General features: G+C 57.5%; 2 protein-coding genes across 3 annotated transcripts; both read left to right on the forward strand.

Moving 5' to 3' along the window:
• The first annotated feature begins 141 nt into the window (after positions 1–141).
• Positions 142–8,133, forward strand: TAS1R1 (taste 1 receptor member 1). The gene is made up of 6 exons (XM_040262829.1): positions 142–332; positions 1,875–2,181; positions 3,913–4,674; positions 5,122–5,334; positions 5,635–5,755; positions 7,147–8,133. Exons 1-6 carry the CDS (start codon positions 142–144, stop codon positions 8,076–8,078), a joined length of 2,526 nt encoding a protein of 841 aa, XP_040118763.1. The 3' UTR covers positions 8,079–8,133.
• A 435-nt stretch (positions 8,134–8,568) lies between these two features.
• On the forward strand, positions 8,569–16,740 carry ZBTB48 (zinc finger and BTB domain containing 48). Of its 2 annotated transcripts, none has more exons than XM_040263321.1 (11): positions 8,569–8,633; positions 9,227–9,923; positions 10,613–10,854; positions 13,651–13,765; positions 14,347–14,439; positions 14,758–14,844; positions 15,015–15,169; positions 15,534–15,670; positions 15,741–15,905; positions 16,187–16,275; positions 16,367–16,740. In XM_040263321.1, exons 2-11 carry the CDS (start codon positions 9,234–9,236, stop codon positions 16,661–16,663), a joined length of 2,070 nt encoding a protein of 689 aa, XP_040119255.1. In that variant the 5' UTR covers positions 8,569–8,633; positions 9,227–9,233; the 3' UTR covers positions 16,664–16,740. The 2 variants fall into 2 exon arrangements, with proteins under 2 accessions (XP_040119255.1, XP_040119256.1); XM_040263322.1 differs by having other exon boundaries at positions 13,654–13,765.
• The last annotated feature ends 777 nt before the right edge of the window (positions 16,741–17,517 follow it).

The raw sequence follows: 17,517 nt of genomic DNA on the forward strand, positions 1-17,517 counted from the left end.
CAACTGGGCTCTAATCCCGCCCCCTTTGACCGGCATGAAACTGGGAAGCATTTGGGCAACTGCTGACCATTCTGTTTAAACGGCCCAACCTGGTCACAGGGCGTGGTGTGGCCATGCAAGGTGCAGGGCTGTCTGGCCAGCATGTCACTCTGGGGGGTGCGCCTGGTCGGCCTGCTGCTCTCCCTCTCCTGCTGTTGGGCTTTCAGCTGCCTCAACACCCTGTCCTCCCCCGACTTCAGCCTCCCTGGGGATTACCTGCTTGCAGGCATGTTCCCTCTCCACAGTGCCCCTCTAGAGGCGAGAGGAAGACCCATGGTGACCTTCTGTGACAGGTGAGTGGGGGAACTGTCACCTGGTGGGGGGGGGCCTGTGCCTACGGGTCCTCTGCCAGCCTGCCTCTGCAAGACCTTGTGGGTTCTATCTCTGGAGTGACCATTTGGACTGCCTCCAATCCCTACCCAACCTAAAGCCAAGCTACCACCTTTAAGGGCTGGCCAGCCTTTCCCTGGCACTTTTAACACATTCTTTTGTCCTGGCTGTTAAGAGTCCTTTGTATTATAATTCCAGGTCACTTGCTTCCTGGCTTTGTAATATAACTAGAGGGCAAAGGTTAAGCAAGGGCATCTTTCCCTCTTCCATCTCCTTCCCTACCCCACTCCTCCCCAGTTCACATCCTTAGTCTCTCAGATGGCAAGTATGGTTCTCCAAGGAGAGGGAAGTGAAGTAAAGCAGAAGATGCTTCAGTAGCCTGAATGACTTAGGTTGGTGTCTTCTTGAAGTGGACAGTCTAGGTAGAAAAAAAAAAAAGCAACTGCTTTTCTTATAAAGGGGATAGTATTAGATTTGGCCAGCTCGAGGATGTCTCATGGCTCAGTGGCCCGAAACATAGCATACCTGACAGCCAGCCTGGGAGGAAGATTCTAGAAAGCCTGGCGTGGGAGGACTGGCCCAAAGAGCTACAGTTGGGAGCCTGGGAAGAGGAAATTTGAGGGAGGAGGAGCTACATGAAAAACCAGGTTCAGGTGACTGAAGGGCTGTTGCGGGCAGGAGGTACTACGCTTCCTTCCAGTGACTCAAGGACAGAAGTGGTAGGAATGATGGGGGAGCCTCCCAAGAGGCAGGGAGGCTGGGAAATGGAGCAGGCTGGCACATTCCTCAAGCAGCGCTGAGTCATGGCCCTAGCGTGCCCGTGACTGTGTTTCCCAGAGAGGCCATGTGGAACACAGGCCCCCACCACAGTCACGAGTGTCCCAGTGAAAGGTACTAGTTAACCATGTATAAGCACGTACTGTGGTTAATTTCATGTGTTAACTTGGCTAGGACCTGCGGCCCAGGTGTTTGATTAAACACGTCTAGATGTTGCTGCGATGTGGTTAACGTTTTAGCCGTGGTTAACTTTTAAATCAGTAAAGCAGATGCTCTCCATAGTGTAGCTGGGCCTCACCTAATCAGTTGAAGGTCTTAAGAGAAAAGATGGAGATCCCGGGGAAAAGATGGTCCTCTCTTTTGTTTGCTCTCTCTCCCTCTCTCTCTGTGTATATATAGCTAGCTAGCTAGAGAGATGTATACATATGTGTCTCATCTTGGTTCTGTTTCTTTGGAGAACCCTAATATAGCAGATATCTCTGCTACAGGCCTTAGGAGCCTTTTGATCCTAATATGCTTATGGGGGGGTGCATGGTATGTATACTTTTCCAATTTGTCCCCTACCTCTCCCAAGGCCTGTCAGCAGAACTGTGTGTGTGGTCCAGGGCCCATGTTGAGGTCATGGTTGTAGGGGCTGGACAGATGACCTCAGAGGTTCCTTTCTGTCCCCAAGCCTGGGGTTCCAGGATACCAGAGGTTCTTAGCTTTCAGCCTGACTTTCCCTACAGGTCCAATAGCTTCAACGGCCATGGCTACCACCTCTTCCAGGCCATGCGGTTCAGCATCGAGGAGATAAACAACTCCACAACCCTGCTACCCAATGTCACCCTGGGGTACGAGCTGTACGATGTATGCTCAGACTCAGCGAACATGTATGCCACGCTAAGCATACTGAGCACACTGGGGAGGCGCTATGTGGAGATCCAGGGAGACCCTGCCGACTTTTCCCCTGCGATAGTGGCGGTGATCGGGCCTGACATCACCAAGCACGCTCTTACCACTGCAGCCCTGCTGAGCCCCTTCCTGGTGCCCCTGGTAAGCCGGGCCCTAACAGTTCGCTCATCTCCCCTCCTGGCAAGTCCAGCGTGGGCTGGGGTGGGTGTGCAGGAGCTGCTGTGCCCAAGGTGGGTCTGGACTTCAGGACCTCCTGGGCAGTCACTGCTCTTGAGTCACTCGCCTGGAGTTCCTTCTTCTCCAAGTGCTGCTTCTAAGATCTCCCTGCTTCTGTGCTCACTGGAAAGTCCATTCTCCTCGGAAACCTCTGCTCGTCTCTCTCCTCCTGCTGTCCCATCATCCCACAGGCTTCACATCTACCCCATCATCCTCCTCCCATCTGTTCCTCCAGGCTCAGGCTCAGCTGTGTGGTGTCCCTCCCCTCCTCTGCTCGTCAGCCTCTCCTGGGCCTCCTCCTCTGCTGACACACTTGCCCTGTCCCCCTCCATCCCCCGGGCACTTCTCCTCTCAGCCTGGCTGACTCATCCTTCCGAGGAGACTTCTCTGCAGAGTCTCCATTCCTGCTTGCTTCTCTCTTCGCATTTACTCCTCCCTCCCTTGGCCTTGGGCTCTGTCCTTCGAGCAGTGCTTGAAGGTGATGACTGCTGCTTGGGTAGGGGTTGGAGATGGGTCAAGTGACCACCCCAAGGCAGAACCAGCAAGGTCTTGCTGAGAAGGACTATTGGTGGGCCACTAGGTCTCGAACACATTTGACCATTTTGACACTTTCCCCCAGCATTTATGACTCCCCCTTTCCCTTGTGCCACTTCCTTCTTGGTTTCCTTTAGGGAATTCTGTGCCCCCCTCCATCCCCCCTCCCAGAAGGAGGTGACTGTCTAGTACAGAACCCTCCTCTTCTCAGGCAAGCAAAAGGCCTTGGCTGAATTCCCATCTCCACCTTCCATCTCCACTCCTGAGAACCAGCTTTGTCTCCAGAGGCTCACCCAGTGCCTCCACTTAATGGAGCCACCAGGGCCCCAAATGAACTTACCTACCCCATAACAAAAGCCTCTTGTCTTCCTACATCCCCTCCCCAGCCTGTCTGCCAGAGTGACTGTCTCCAAGGAAGCCAGTGCCCGCCGCATTCCCTTCCCTGCTTCCACGTCTAGCCCATCACCATGGCCTCTGCCATGGGGCTCCCTAACCACTGCCAGGTCCATCCTTTCCCTATGGCCACTGCCCCAGCTTTAACTGACTGCAATCCTCTCTCATCTAGATAATTCCATCAGCTCCTAGGGGTTCTGACTCTGGCCTTGAGCCTTTTTAAACAGGTTCCTCATTGATCAGAGATACAACTCCTACAAGTTTGATGTCACTTCGCTGCCTAAACCCTGAGGGGCTCCCTGTGGCCTTGAGGTAAAGCCCTAGCACCTCAGCTAGGCCGAGTAGGGGCTAAGTAGGGGCTAAGGCTTCCTGCCCTGACGGAATACACAGGCTTATGCTCTCCCTCCTGGATCTGCCCTCCAGCTTTCCAGCCAAGTGGAAGTCCCTGGAGGGCCCCACACATATACCATTTCTCTTGCTGCTTGTAGGTTGCGTTCACTTTGTCCACAGGCCAGAGTCTCCTTCCTCTCCCAGAATTCTCTCTGGGGACCTGCCCCCTTATCCATGGGTAACTTAGCAGTGCTCTGCTTGAGACCCCAGGCCAGGACCTCATCTCCATCCCCCTTCTCCCTCCCCTCCCGCTCCCCTGTCCCTGCACCAAGAACAGGGCTGGCCCTGGGGGGCCCTCAGTTGAGGCTGATGCCACTGAACTTGAACTGAACTCCACAGGTCAGCTACGGAGCCAGCAGCATGGTGCTCAGCGCGAGGCGGCTCTACCCCTCTTTTCTGCGCACCATCTCCAGTGATCAGCACCAGGTGGACATCTTGGTGCTGCTGCTGCAGAGGTTCGGGTGGGTCTGGATCTCCCTCGTGGGTGGCGAAGGTGACTATGGGGAGGTAGGGATACAGGAGCTCGAGTACCAGGTCACCCGGCAGGGCATCTGTATTGCCTTCAGGGACCTTGTGCCTTTTTCTGCCCGACCGGGCGACGAGCGGATGCAGAGCATGATACGCTGTCTGGTCCAAGCCAGGACCACCGTCGTAGTGGTTTACTCCGGCAAACAGCTGGCCAGGGTGTTCTTTGAATCCGTGGTGCTGGCCAAACTGACTGCCAAGGTGTGGATCGCGACAGAAGACTGGGCCATCTCTAGTCACATCAGCAGTGTGCCCGGGATCCAGGGCATTGGCACAGTGCTGGGCGTGGCCATCCCGCACAGGCATGTCCCTGGCCTGAAGGAGTTTGAAGAGGCTTATGTCCAGGCCGACAAAGGAGTTCTCAGGCCTTGCCCCCAGGGCTCCTGGTGCACCAGCAACCAGCTGTGCACAGAATGCTGGGCTTTCACGGCACAGGCGATGCCCACGCTAGCAGAGTTCTCCATGAGCTCTGCCTACAACGCGTATCAGGCTGTCTACGCCGTGGCCCATGGCCTCCACCAGCTCCTGGGCTGCTCCTCTGGAGCCTGTTCGAGGGGCCGGGTCTATCCCTGGCAGGTAAGGAAGGCACTTACCAGACACCGGCACTCACTGTCTGCCTTCCTAAGGCAGGCAGTGTGGTTACTCTTCAGCCACCCTAAATGCTGGGGGTGGAGGGCAAAGGCTGACCCCTAGAGGCTGATCCCTTCTCTGAGGCTTGTCTTGGTCTCTGAGCTGCGGCTCCACCCAACCACCAGGCCTTGGATCCAGGGCTTGAAAGCTCTGTAAAGGGCTGCCTTGTTAGAGACTTCTCTCACTCAGGAGGCTGGTTAGGAGGGTCAAGGGGCCTCCTGGCGGGGGAGCGGGCTGAGGAAGGGACCAGAACTTCCAGGCAGGCTGAAATGCCCCAGGTAGAAGTTCAGCAAGGCCCCATGCACTTGCTTCCTGGCCCATCTGTGTCTGGAAGGACCCAGGAGGAGCAGCCGGTGTCACTGGCACCAGCTCCGTTATCCCCGTTTGTTTCAGCTTCTGGAGCAGATCCGCAAGGTGAAGTTCCTTTTACACAAAAACGCTGTGACATTTAATGACGATGGCAATACCCTCAGCAACTATGACATAATCGCCTGGGACTGGAGCGGCCCCAACTGGACCTTCAGGGTCATCGGCTCCTCCTCTCCATTTTCAGTGTCACTGGACATAAATACGACCAAAATCCGGTGGCATGGAAATGACAACCAGGTAACAGGGATGTGGTCACTCACCAGGTGACTGCCTGATGGGCAGGCTGGGGGCAGTGCTGACAGCTCACACAGAACACGAGGTTGGATTCCAGGTACCAGGCTGCTATGGCTCTCCCCAGCCCTGCCAGGGAAGCTCCCAGGGCTCAGAAAGACAGATGCCCAGTTGCTGCTGGTTCACATGACCAAGGCCTCTGCTCTGGGAGGGAGATGCCCAGAGACCCCCCTTTCCATCCCATGTGTGAGGGCCCCTTGACATGAGCATCTCCACGTGGCTGCAGAACACCATGGCTTCTTGCAGGTGCCTACGTCTGTGTGTTCCAGGGACTGTCCTGAAGGCCACCAGAGAGTGATCATAGGTTTCCACCATTGCTGCTTTGATTGTGTGCCCTGTGAGGCGGGAACCTTCCTCAATAAGAGTGGTGAGTGACCAGTGATGAGTGGGTGAACCACCAGCACTCCTAGGACCTGTAGAACAAATGGAAGCACCTCCCTTGGGCCACACGTGTGCAGAACCAGGGCCCTGGTCACTTTGCTGTCAGTTAGGGACAGTTTGGAGGACACCTTCCACCAGACATGAGTTCTGATCAAACAGAAAGAAACAAGCAGTTGATGGCCTCATATCTAGCTGTGTTCTTTTTAAGAGAGCTCCAAACCCAGCACCTACAGAGACAATTTTATCCTAAACTCAGGATCTTTATCCAAACAGATGTGAGTTTCATTCCTTTTGTACCCTCCCTTATTGTCCTTTTTTTTTTTCCTTTTCTTTTTTCTTCCCATTTTATCTGTATGAAATCCCATCTATTGACCATGCCAGTGACACCCGGTGCCTTGAACAGCTTGGCTTGAATGCAGACACTAGCATGTCTGCGACAGGACAAAAAGTTCTTCCATCCTGCGATGCAAGGTCAAGGTCAGAGGGCAGACAGAGGTGGCTAAGGGGCTCAGCCCAGAGCTGGACTCCAGGGGCCACATGCCTTTTTTTTACCATCTTGGTGGGAGCGGGAATGCATCTCTTCCATACTGAGGGAATCAACTCAACTCAGAGAAACCACAGAGTGGCAGCTCAAGAAGATGGATTTGGCTAGGGAGAGAGCCCTGGGAGAGATGAAAATGCCCTTCCTTTAGGGCTCCCTCTGGGGCTGGCTGCTTGCCCTGGATCACAGCCTCAGGGCGGTGCAGGCGGAGCTATAGGGTAAGGCCCTCTCTATGACCTCTTGGCTTGCCAACTCCTGGGATCTGGAGTCACACAGAACTGACCCAAGTGTCTCCATGATCTGTAATTAACACAGGCTTATTAAGGAAACACATGGCCTGGGGACTCTCACTCAGGGCTACCCTCATCTTGCTGCGCCTGGCAGAGCCCAGCTCCTGTGCTACAACCCCACCAGCACCTTGCAGGGTTGTTGTTGTGCAGTCACTAAGTTGTGTCTGACTCTTCGTGACCCTGTGGACTGTAGCACGCCAAGCTTCCCTGTCCTTGCCTTCCTCTGTCTTTTGGAGTTAGTCAAACTCATGGATTCGAGAAGCCTGGCAGGCTGCAGACCACCCTTGCAGCCGGGCGGAAGGGTCAGACTGCCGTGACTGCTGATGGAGGCTGCAAGAGCTGGACACGACTTAGCGACTAATCCACCACCACCCTGTCCATTGAGTCGATGATGTCATCCAATCATCTCACCTTCTGTTGCCCACTTTTCCTCCTGCCCTCAATCCTTCCCAGCATCAGGGGCTTTTCCAGTGCAAGGGTTGTACAGCCTCCCTTTCCTGCTGTCCTTACCTGGCTCTCAGGAACCCTTTCCACCTTCTCTTCCAGACCCCTATAGATGCCGGCCTTGTGGGAAAGAAGAGTGGGCACCTGAGAGAAGCCCGACTTGCTTCCCACGCACTGTGGTGTTTTTGACGTGGCATGAGCCAGTCTCTTTGGTACTGCTGGCAGCTAATACGCTGCTGCTGCTGGTGGTGGCTGGGACTGCTGGCCTGTTTGCCTGGCACCTAGACACCCCCGTGGTGAGGTCAGCTGGGGGCCGACTGTGCTTCCTCATGCTGGGCTCCCTGGCAGGGGGGACTTGGGGCCTCTATGGCTTCTTTGGGGAGCCCACACTGCCCACGTGCTTACTGCGCCAAGGCCTCTTTTCCCTCGGTTTTGCCATCTTCCTGTCCTGCCTGACGGTCCGTTCCTTCCAACTTGTCTTCATCTTTAAGTTTTCTGCCAGGTTACCCACCTTCTTCCATGCATGGGTCCAAAACCATGGTGCTGGCCTGTTTGTGATGATCAGCTCAACAATCCAGCTGCTTATCTGCCTAATTTGGCTTGCAGTGTGGACCCCGCTGCCGACCAGGCAATACAAGCACTTCCCTCAACTCGTGGTGCTTGGCTGCACAGAGGCTAACTCACTGGGCTTCCTGCTGGCTGTTGCCTACAATGGCCTCCTCTCGGTCAGCGCCTTTGCCTGCAGCTACCTGGGCAAGGACCTGCCAGAGAACTACAATGAGGCCAAATGTGTCACCTTCAGCCTGCTCCTCAACTTCGTGTCCTGGATCGCCTTCTTCACCATGGCCACTGTCTATCAGGGCAAGTATCTGCCCGCGGTCAACGCGCTGGCCATGCTGAGCAGCTTGAGTGGCGGCTTCAGTGGTTATTTCCTCCCCAAGTGCTACGTGATTCTGTGCCGCCCAGACCTCAACAGCACCGAGCACTTCCAGGCCTCCATCCAGGACTACACCAGGCGCTGTGGTTCCACCTGACCACTGGATCGGGCATGGTCAAGCCTGGCGGGGCGGACTCAGGGGCGAAGGTGGAACGGGGGAGTCCAGGACCTGGGGTGTCCGGGAAGCTCCTCAGCCTTGGCGTGCGAAGTGTAAGCCCACGGGAGGGCTCAGTCCGGGCTGCGCCGGCTGCCAATAAAAAAAGTGAAATATGCGTCTTCGTTGCGCTTCCTCTCTAGGGCGACGGTAGAGCGCTGCCTCTTCAAGCCTCGGGGTGCTGTGCGGCCGGGTAACCGCAGGCAGAACCCCCGGACTCCCAGCGGGGCAGAGACGGAAAGGCCCGCTTGGCGTTGCTAGGCAACCCAGGGAGGCGGGCCCAATGCCGAGGGGCGGGGGGAACTGTACTGGTCCTGCCTCTCTCTCCATCCCATTGGCTGCTATCTATGTGGTACCGCTTCCAGGGGCTGGATTCGGAGGTAAAGGCCTGCGCCCCCGAGGCGCCCCGCCCCGGCCCGCGCGCCCTGACGTCACGTCCGGCGGCGGCGACGGCGGCGTCTCTGCACTTTCGCCGGGCACGTACGGCCGGGGCAGTTGGTCAGTGGGGTTGTATGGGCTATCTGGCTCGGGGTTGGAGGGGTAGGCGTAGGGAGCATGGGCCAGGGTGAGGAGGTCGACGGGCAAGGGACGAGGGAGGGGGCGCTGTGGGCCGCCGAGACCGCTGATGGAGTGTGACCGCGGCCGCCTTCCGCCCGGCTGCTCGAGACGTGTGGGCGCGGCGTGGGTTCCTCTCACCTGTCTGCAGCCACTGTCCTCCCCTGCCTCCGGTCCTCTCGCTGTGCCAGGCTGTTAAGTTCGCGCTGATTCAGCTCCTCTTTTCCCAAACTTTTGATTTCCTCCCACCAGCACCCTTTCGCGACTGTGTCCCCACCTAGTCCTCCCGCACCCCCGTCACCCACACTCTCTGCCCACCCCCGATATGGCCTGTTTGCTTGGACCCCGCCCCCAGGGAGGCTCTCAGTCCCTTCCTGCCTCAGCTTGCACCTTCTAACCTTGATCTAAGTCCTGGTTGTAATAAACGTGAATGAATAGAATCTGTCTCCCTTTACCCTGGCCTCAGCTCCAGGGGCTTTCTCTTGCTGCCTCTGGGTTGGACTGGTCAGTGTCACTGCCGTGTTTCTTCCCTTCAGAGGGACCATGGACGGCTCATTCGTCCAGCACAGCGTGAGGGTTCTGCAGGAGCTCAACAAGCAGCGGGAGCGGGGCCAGTACTGCGATGCCACCCTGGATGTGGGGGGCCTGGTGTTCAAGGCACACTGGAGTGTTCTTGCCTGCTGCAGCCACTTCTTCCAGAGCCTTTACGGGGATGGCTCAGGGGGCAGTGTCGTCCTCCCTGCGGGCTTTGCCGAGATCTTTGGCCTCCTGCTGGACTTTTTCTACACCGGCCACCTCGCCCTCACCTCGGGGAACCGGGATCAGGTGCTCCTGGCAGCCAGGGAGTTGCGAGTGCCAGAGGCTGTGGAGTTGTGCCAGAGCTTCAAGCCCAAAGCCTCAGTGGGACAGCCAGCAAGTGGCCAGAGTGGGCTCGGGAAACCTGCCCCCCGGGATGTGAACAGCCACCTCAAGGAGTCTGCGGGTGTGGAGAAGGAGGAAGTTTCAAGGACTCTGGGTCAGATCCCCAGGGATCCGGAGGTCAGCGGTAGTCTCAGCCCCCAGAGGCCCCGGCTTGGCCTCCCTGCTCAGAGTGAGAGCCCGTCCTTTCTCCGTGGGAAACTCAAGCAGGCCCTGAAGCTCTGTCCCCCTGGGGGCAAGGAGCCTGAGGATTGCAAAGTGCCCCCAAGGCCCTTCGAAGCTGAAGGTGTCCAGCTGCAGGGCGGGACTAATGAGGTACTGTGCTCAGGGTGTTGGAGAAGGGGAGATGGGGAGAAGGGACTGATACTTTTCAGGGGTAATCTGGACCCAAAGGTACAGTCTGTTTTGTCGGTTTAGAACAGCCTTTTTCCAAATATAGGGCTTCCCAGGTGGCGCAGTGGTAAAGAATCTGCCTGTCAAGGCAGGAGATGTGGGTTCAATCCCTGGATCAGAAAGATGCCCTGGAGAAGGAAATGGCAACCCACTCCAGTATTCTTGCCTGGGAAATCCCATGAACAGAGGAGCCTGACGGGCTACAGTCCATGGGGTTGCAGAGTCGGATGTGATATCTCCAAATACAGGAAGCCAGCTCCATCCCACAGCCTCAGGCTGACCTTTCTGCCAGTTGTGTCTGTGGTTGGCAGCTTCCTGGGGCAGACGTGGGCGGCATTAGGTGTTTCCCCAGGGAAGTGAAATCCAGGCGGACTTCCAGTTACCCACAAACAGAACTCCTGCCCTCAAACCTGGGATTGGGATGTTGCTGCTGCCCTGGGACCTTGGAAGGGAACAGGCACTGATGAAGGAACGGACGCGTCCGGGGACAGGCCTGGGTTGGGACTTGGGATTAAACCGGATGGAGTTGGCCACCCTGTAGACCCATCCCCAGAACCCCTGCTGATTCAGTTTGGTGACCTCACCCCCTCCTGCTGCCTCTTCTGCTCTAGTGGGAGGTGGTGGTTCAAGTTGAGGACGACGGGGATGGCGATTATGATTCTGAAACTGAGACTGTGCTGAGCAAGAGGAAAGCAAACGTAATCAGAAAGCCCTGTGCTGCCGAGCCGGCCCGGAGCGCAGGTTCCCTGGCAGCTGAGCCTGCTGAGAACAGAAAAGGTACAGCGGTGCCAGTTGAATGCCCCACATGTCATAAAAAGTTCCTCAGCAAATATTACCTAAAAGTCCACAACAGGTAAACATTCTGTTTTTCTATTTTCTTTTCTCATCTGCTGTTCCGTGTTGGGGGAGGGGGCCCGCGCTCCCCACTTGTGGCCCACGTAGGGGAGCTGGGGTGCCATCTCAGACCCACACAGTGCCTGGCATTGGTATCCTCTGACCATTGGGGAGTGAGACTCTGACATTGGATGGCTTCCTTCTTCCTCCCCCTCCTGTGAGCTCTCTGCTGGGAGCAGGTTTGGGGACACCCAGCTGGTGCTAGTGGTAAAGAACCTGCCTGCCGATGTAGGAGATGTAAGAGACGGAAGATCGCCTGGAGAAGGGCATGGCAACCCACTCCAGGATTATTGCCTGGAGAATGCCATGGACAGAGGAGCCTGGCTGGCCACAGTCCCTGGGGTCGCAAAGAGTCTAACAGGATTGAAGCAGCCTGAAGCAGCTGTTACATCAGGCTCCACCCACTGTGGACCTTGACCTCCAGCAGGCTTCTCCCTAGGAGGAGAGAGCAGCCTGAGGGCCCATGCTGTGGCTGAGGCCTGACCACAGGTGTTATTGAAGCCTGGCAGCGTGGGCCTGGGGCTAAGATGTCCATCTGTAGGGTGGGTGCTGCCTGGGTTTCTGCAGACAGGTTAAGTCTCAGGTGTCAGCAGAGCACTAGGGACCCTTTGTTGAAAGCTGCTGTGTCCAGTAAGGTGTTGACTTAAAAAATAATCACAACCTAAAAGTTGAGAGTTATGTTTTATTCAGTGGGAATTTTTAGTACTTCAAGCCCAGGAGGCAGCAGCATCTCAAGTAACCCTGAGAGAACTGCTCTGTGGAAGCGAAGGGAGGAGCCAGGTTATATAGAAAAATTTGAAACCAAGGGTATATAGTCTGAACATCAAAAGATTATTGTTAAAGAAAATCAGATATCCCAAGTTAAGGAATTGTGCACTTTTCTATGTATGGGAAGATGTAAGCTTCTGGGCTCACTGAACTCACTCCTTGGATATGCACCTCAGCTATCTGGGACAAGTATGCTGTGTTTTTCCGCATCTTGAGTATCATTGGGGCTCACCTCAGGAAGTGGCTGCCTTTTGATGGCTGCAGATAGCAGGTATTCTTCTGAGTTCCCTTAGGTCTCACTGGCTCTCCTTGGAGGGCTACAATGACTGGTGCCTGTGACATCCTTGTTTACTGATCTAGCAGGAGATACTCCATTTCTCAAAGGTAATCAGATTCCACAGGAAGCTATTTTAACTTAAAAGTAATTAAAATTAAATAAGTTTAGTTCCTAAGTCATGCTAGCTTCATTTCAAGTGCTCAGTAGCTACTTGCAGCCCCAGCTGCTGAATGAAGGCCACAGCATGGACATGGAGTATTGGAGTATTTCCATCATCCCACGCATCCTTGTGGAAGGCACTGCTCCTGTGGCCTTGCTCTTCCTAGGGCCTGCAGGGAGGGCAGCTAGGCGATGCGCCTTCCCCTCCTGCCCCTCTTCAGCCCCAGACAGATGTCTTGCCAAGCCAGGCTGGACCATGCATGTTTTCTCACTACAACACTCTCAGAGGCCCTTGGTGACTGAATGGAGTTGGAACTGAGGACAGAGGCCCCTTGCTCTCCCTGCTCTGGGGGCAGCTGCTGCTAGTGGAGCCTTTGGGCCAGTCACCCTGAGGTGACCTATGTCTGCCTGCACACTCCCTAGCATGAAACTTGGGTGCAGGTACCAGCCCCGTCCTCATCTTATGCTGCAGGCCACTGGACTGACCTAAGAACTAGGAGGTGCCAACTGAGGTCTTGTGGGTGGGGGACAGTCAGTGTATCAGCAGGGATGAGAGAAGAGTGCCTGTGGCAGGCTGTCAGTGTTCTTCCCACACCATTCCGGGCTCTGAGGTCAGGGTTCACTTAGTTCATTCAGTGAGTTGTCTGCCAGGTGGCTAGGCACTTCAGATACCTTCATGAACAGAACAAAGGGGCCTTGTGGAGCTTGCCTTCCAGCAGGGCGGTGAGACCCTGAACGACCAGATAAGAGACTCTGCAGTGTGCTGAAGGGCTAGAAGTGCCATGGGAAAAAAGAAAAGGATAGGAGGGCTAGGGAGGGGGACCTGGGGAGTTGAGGGTCGGGTCAGGTTGCAATTGTAAAGACAGGAGACTACCCAGCAGGTTCAGAGGAAGTGAGGAAGCTTGCAGATGGGGAGCAGCTCTGGGCTGGAGGGGAGCTGGAACAGAGGCTCTGGGGTGGGAGGGAGGCAGCAAGGTAAGGGGCAGCAACAGGCTTTTCTTGGGGCCAGATTCCAAGTGTTAGAGGGTGAGTAAGGTGATGAGATTTGGTTATCCTCGAGGGTCCATCTGACTCCTAAGTGAAAACTTGTTGGGAGGCCTGCGTGGAGCACAGGACCAGGTAGGAGGCCCAGGCAGTGGCCTGGGGATGGTGCGGCCACACTGGGTGGTAGCCCAGAGGCCAGGCAAGGTGGTCAGATTGTGGCCATAGTTTCGAATGCCGAACTCACAGAAGTCCAAGGCAGGCTGAGAGGTTTCTCCAGGGAGTCAGGGCCCAGAGGTTATTTCTGCCTTTGGAGAGACACTGCAGCTGGGCCTCCCAGCGGCCTGTGGTTCTGGGGTGTCCCCTACAGCGGGGAGCTGTCCCCTCCCTTGCGGAGTCTCCGGGAGGGAGGAAGGTTTCTGGATGCACCCCACAGCTTCACCAGCCATGTGGAGAGCCTCAGGTGTCAGCACGGGCAGCTCAGTACTGTCAGCAGAGGTGCCAGAGTGGGCCCTGTGTGAGGCAGGGCGCTGAGTCCACTAAGCCTCCACACCCCGTGGCTTCTCTCAGCAGGAAACACACTGGGGAGAAACCCTTTGAGTGTCCCAAATGTGGGAAGTGTTACTTCCGGAAGGAGAACCTCCTGGAGCATGAAGCCCGGAACTGCATGAACCGCTCAGAACAGGTACCTGAGGGCCAGCCGGGGTCCTGCTGGGCAGGTGCATGCTGGCTTCTGTCTCTTCCACCTGGGAGGGGCCCCCAGGGGACTGGCCTGACAGGACTGTAGACTCAAGAGCCGCAGGGTCCTTGGATGTCATTGGTCCCCTCCCTGGTATGACAGTGGGGACGCAGGTACCAAGGGCAGAAGGGACAAGCCCAGAAGGGACACTGCAGGAGGTATCTTGGGTTTGCCTGCCTGGGTTCCTGGGCTTTGGAGAAGGGGGCTAATTGCTGAGAAAGGCCACCTGGCCACCTCCCCCCACCCCCCTGGTGGGCTAAACCCTGCTTCCCAGCGGCTGGTCACCAGTCAGGGTGGGGGTCACAGGTGAGGCCATTCAGCCTTTGTCCCTGCTCTGACTCCCAGCCTGGCGTGGTGGGCTTGCAGCACTCAGCGATGGTCACGGTCAGGCAAGCAGGTTATGTGTTGCCCTCTCCCACCCCAGCACCCCCACCCCCTTGGGCAGACCCTTGCCAGCAGTGAGTGGAAGCCCGGGCAGAGGCCCTCCCCCCAGTGACGCCAGCCCCACCTGCCCCTCACGCTGCCAGGTCTTCACATGCTCCGTGTGCCAGGAGACGTTCCGCCGGAGGATGGAGCTGCGGGTGCACATGGTGTCCCACACGGGGGAGATGCCCTACAAGGTCAGGCTCGGCCTGTCTCCAAGGCTGGAGGCCGAGGGGCGGCCCCAGGATCTCCACCCTACCCGCCTCGCCTAGCCCTTCACGTGGGATGGTGTCGGGGCCTCCCCTCCCTACCTGCTGAGTGCTCCTGTGTCTTTGGGGGGGATTCCGTCACTGGAGGACAACCTCAGCCTCTGCCTGGGTGTGACCTTCACACCTGGTCAAGGCCGAGCATCTCAGACTGGGTCCTGCCTCCGGGTTCCTGCCCCAGTAGCCCTGGGGTGACCCGGCTTCCAGTGGAGTTGACGGCTTCAGAGGTGACTGTGACCTGTCTTGCAGTGCTCCTCCTGCTCCCAGCAGTTCATGCAGAAGAAGGACCTGCAGAGTCACATGATCAAGCTGCATGGAGCCCCCAAGCCCCATGCGGTAAGTGCCAGGCCGCGCCAAGGATGGGGGCCGGGCCCGCTGCGATGCCGGGAGCTAGCTCAGGGAGGCGGTGTGGCTGGTCTAGAGTGGGCAGGCTGTGCGGTTTCCCAGGGCAGGGACTCCAGGGCGGCTCTGCTCCTCACTTTGGCCTTGCCCACTCTGTCCCTTAGTGTCCCACCTGTGCCAAGTGCTTCCTGTCCCGGACGGAGCTGCAGCTGCACGAGGCGTTCAAGCACCGTGGGGAGAAGCTGTTCGTGTGCGAGGAGTGCGGGCACCGGGCTTCGAGCCGGAATGGCTTGCAGATGCACATCAAGGCCAAGCACAGGTGGGAGCGTCCTCCCCGGGGCCGTCCTCCCCAGGCCCGGCCCTGCTGCCACTCATAGGGGCCAGAGTGCCCCCACCTGTGTCCAAAGCCTGCAGCCTTTCTGGAGGGGAGGACCTGAGGGATGAGGCAGCTTGCCAGGCAGGCAGGCTGTGGGCCTCCCTAGGCAGAGTCCTGGTGTCCCGTGGCTCCCAGGATGGAGCTCATGCCCTTTTTTCCCCGGGCAGCCCGAGTCTGTTCTCACAGCTCAGGCAGGCTGGCCTCAGCCTGGCCTGTTTCCTTGGCTCTGGCATCAGGCGTGTTCCCAGCTGCAGGGGCACCAAGGGGATGGCTTCTTTTGGTGACGCCTGTGTCCCCGCCTGGACAGGAACGAGCGGCCATACGTCTGTGAGTTCTGCAGCCACGCCTTCACCCAGAAGGCCAATCTCAACATGCACCTGCGCACGCACACGGGCGAGAAGCCCTTCCAGTGCCACCTCTGTGGCAAGACCTTCCGCACCCAAGGTGAGGCAGGCCGGCCCCTCCCCGGCCCGGGGCTGAGGCCCGGCGGCTGAGCCCCTCCTTGTCCCCACAGCCAGCCTGGACAAGCACAACCGCACCCACACCGGCGAGAGGCCCTTTAGCTGTGAGTTCTGCGAGCAGCGCTTCACAGAGAAGGGGCCCCTGCTGAGGCACGTGGCCAGCCGCCACCAGGAGGGCCGGCCCCACTTCTGCCAGATCTGTGGGAAGACCTTCAAAGGTACCTGGGCCTGTGTTAGGCCATCACCCTGCCCTACCCTGGGCAAAGAGAGGGCTAGGCCCTTTCCCCTGGTCAGAGGTGGAGGGGTTCCCCGGGAGAGGTCGGGCGCAGCAGTGGCTGTCACACATTCCTTGGCAGCAGAACCCTCTTGCCAGCAGGGAGTGGGTGGAGGCTCCCGAGGGCCCCAGGCAGTACTGACTACAGGGTGCCGCCCGAGAACCTGGCAGGGCTAAGCCCACCCACTTCCTCCCTCCCCTAACCCCGGCCCTTCCCTCCTGTAGCTGTGGAGCAGCTGCGCGTGCACGTGAGGAGACACAAGGGGGTCAGGAAGTTTGAGTGCACTGAATGCGGCTACAAGTTCACCCGGCAGGTAGGCCGGGGGCTGGCTTGCCTCCTCCTGCCCCTTTGGGCCCCTGAACCCTCCTCCCTCTGCACCCAGCCTGAGTCCCCCTAACTCCTAGGCCCACCTGCGGAGGCACATGGAGATCCATGACCGGGTGGAGAACTACAACCCCAGGCAGCGCAAGCTCCGGAACTTGGTCATTGACGATGAGAAGATGGTGGTGGTGGCGCTCCAGCCACCCCCCGACTTGGAGGTGGGCTCAGCCGAGGTCATCGTGGAGTCACTGGCCCATGGCAGCCTGGCCTCCCAGCTCCCTGGCCAGAGACTGTGTGCGGAGGAGAGCTTCGCAGGCACGGGCGTCATGGAGCCCTCGCTCATCATCACGGCTGCCATCCCTGAAGACTGTGACACATAGCCCCCCACCCGTATATGGTCCACTTGGCCCCAGCCCCCAATAAACCACAGGGCTTTGGACTCAACCATTCCAGCCCATCCAGTGGTCTGTTCCCCAGGAACCTGGGCTCCGGGAGGAGCTGCTTTCCCGTCGTGTCCTCTAGAAGAAATGGGGCACTGCTTGATCTGTGCACCCCAGATCTTGGCCAGCAGCTTCCCCAGGTTGTTAGGAGACCCCACGGGTGAAACGTGGGTTAGTAGCTTTGGGGCTATGCCTCTGGCTAGGGTCACTCTTAATTTTTCTCCAGTCTGGGTTTTAGAACTGGACCAGATGGAGCAGTAGCGTTCCTATAGCATAGCTTCGGCAATGCCTAGTGAGGGTGGAATTTATCACTCAGCCTCTGGAGTCAAAACGGTGGCCAGGGTCCTGATGATGGTGGCTGGCCAAGATGGGGACCCAGTGATCATGCAGCCGAGCAGATCTGGGGCTGGAGGACAGGCTTGCAGCTAAGCATACTCTGTATCCTGGTTGGTGGAGAGACTATGGGCAGGAACTTTCCCTGGGGAGAAGCTTGTCCAGGAGGCTGGCTTGAGGCACTGGCAAGGCCAGGCCTAGAAGGCCAGAGGCCCGGGTAGCACCCAGGTTCTGCAGCCATGGGGAGAAGTGCATGGGCTCAGGAGGCCAGCTGCCTGCACCTATTTCTCCCCAGCTCCTTTGTGATGTCTGTGACCTGGGGCAAATGACTAAGCGCTTCATTTCCTTATTTTTAATGGAATTAGTGACAGTGCATGCTTCATAGAGAAGGATTAAATGAGAGAGCCTGCTGTTTCAGTCCCACGACTGCATAACAGACCACCCAGAATTGCCCACGGGCT

Source organism: Oryx dammah, unplaced genomic scaffold (assembly GCF_014754425.2).
Source record: "Oryx dammah isolate SB20612 unplaced genomic scaffold, SCBI_Odam_1.1 HiC_scaffold_21, whole genome shotgun sequence".
Taxonomy (NCBI): Eukaryota; Metazoa; Chordata; class Mammalia; order Artiodactyla; family Bovidae; genus Oryx; species Oryx dammah.

Excerpts from the sequence above, each read along its gene's own strand:
- TAS1R1 (XM_040262829.1), top strand. The coding sequence starts at position 142 with ATGTCACTCTGGGGGGTGCGCCTGGTCGGCCTGCTGCTCTCCCTCTCC. Across the intron at positions 333-1,874 it reads ATGGTGACCTTCTGTGACAG|GTCCAATAGCTTCAACGGCC; the intron begins GTGAGTGGGGGA and ends CTTTCCCTACAG. Across the intron at positions 4,675-5,121 it reads GCCGGGTCTATCCCTGGCAG|CTTCTGGAGCAGATCCGCAA; the intron begins GTAAGGAAGGCA and ends CGTTTGTTTCAG.
- ZBTB48 (XM_040263321.1), top strand. The coding sequence starts at position 9,234 with ATGGACGGCTCATTCGTCCAGCACAGCGTGAGGGTTCTGCAGGAGCTC. Across the intron at positions 9,924-10,612 it reads TGCAGGGCGGGACTAATGAG|TGGGAGGTGGTGGTTCAAGT; the intron begins GTACTGTGCTCA and ends CTTCTGCTCTAG. Across the intron at positions 15,906-16,186 it reads CTGTGGGAAGACCTTCAAAG|CTGTGGAGCAGCTGCGCGTG; the intron begins GTACCTGGGCCT and ends TCCCTCCTGTAG.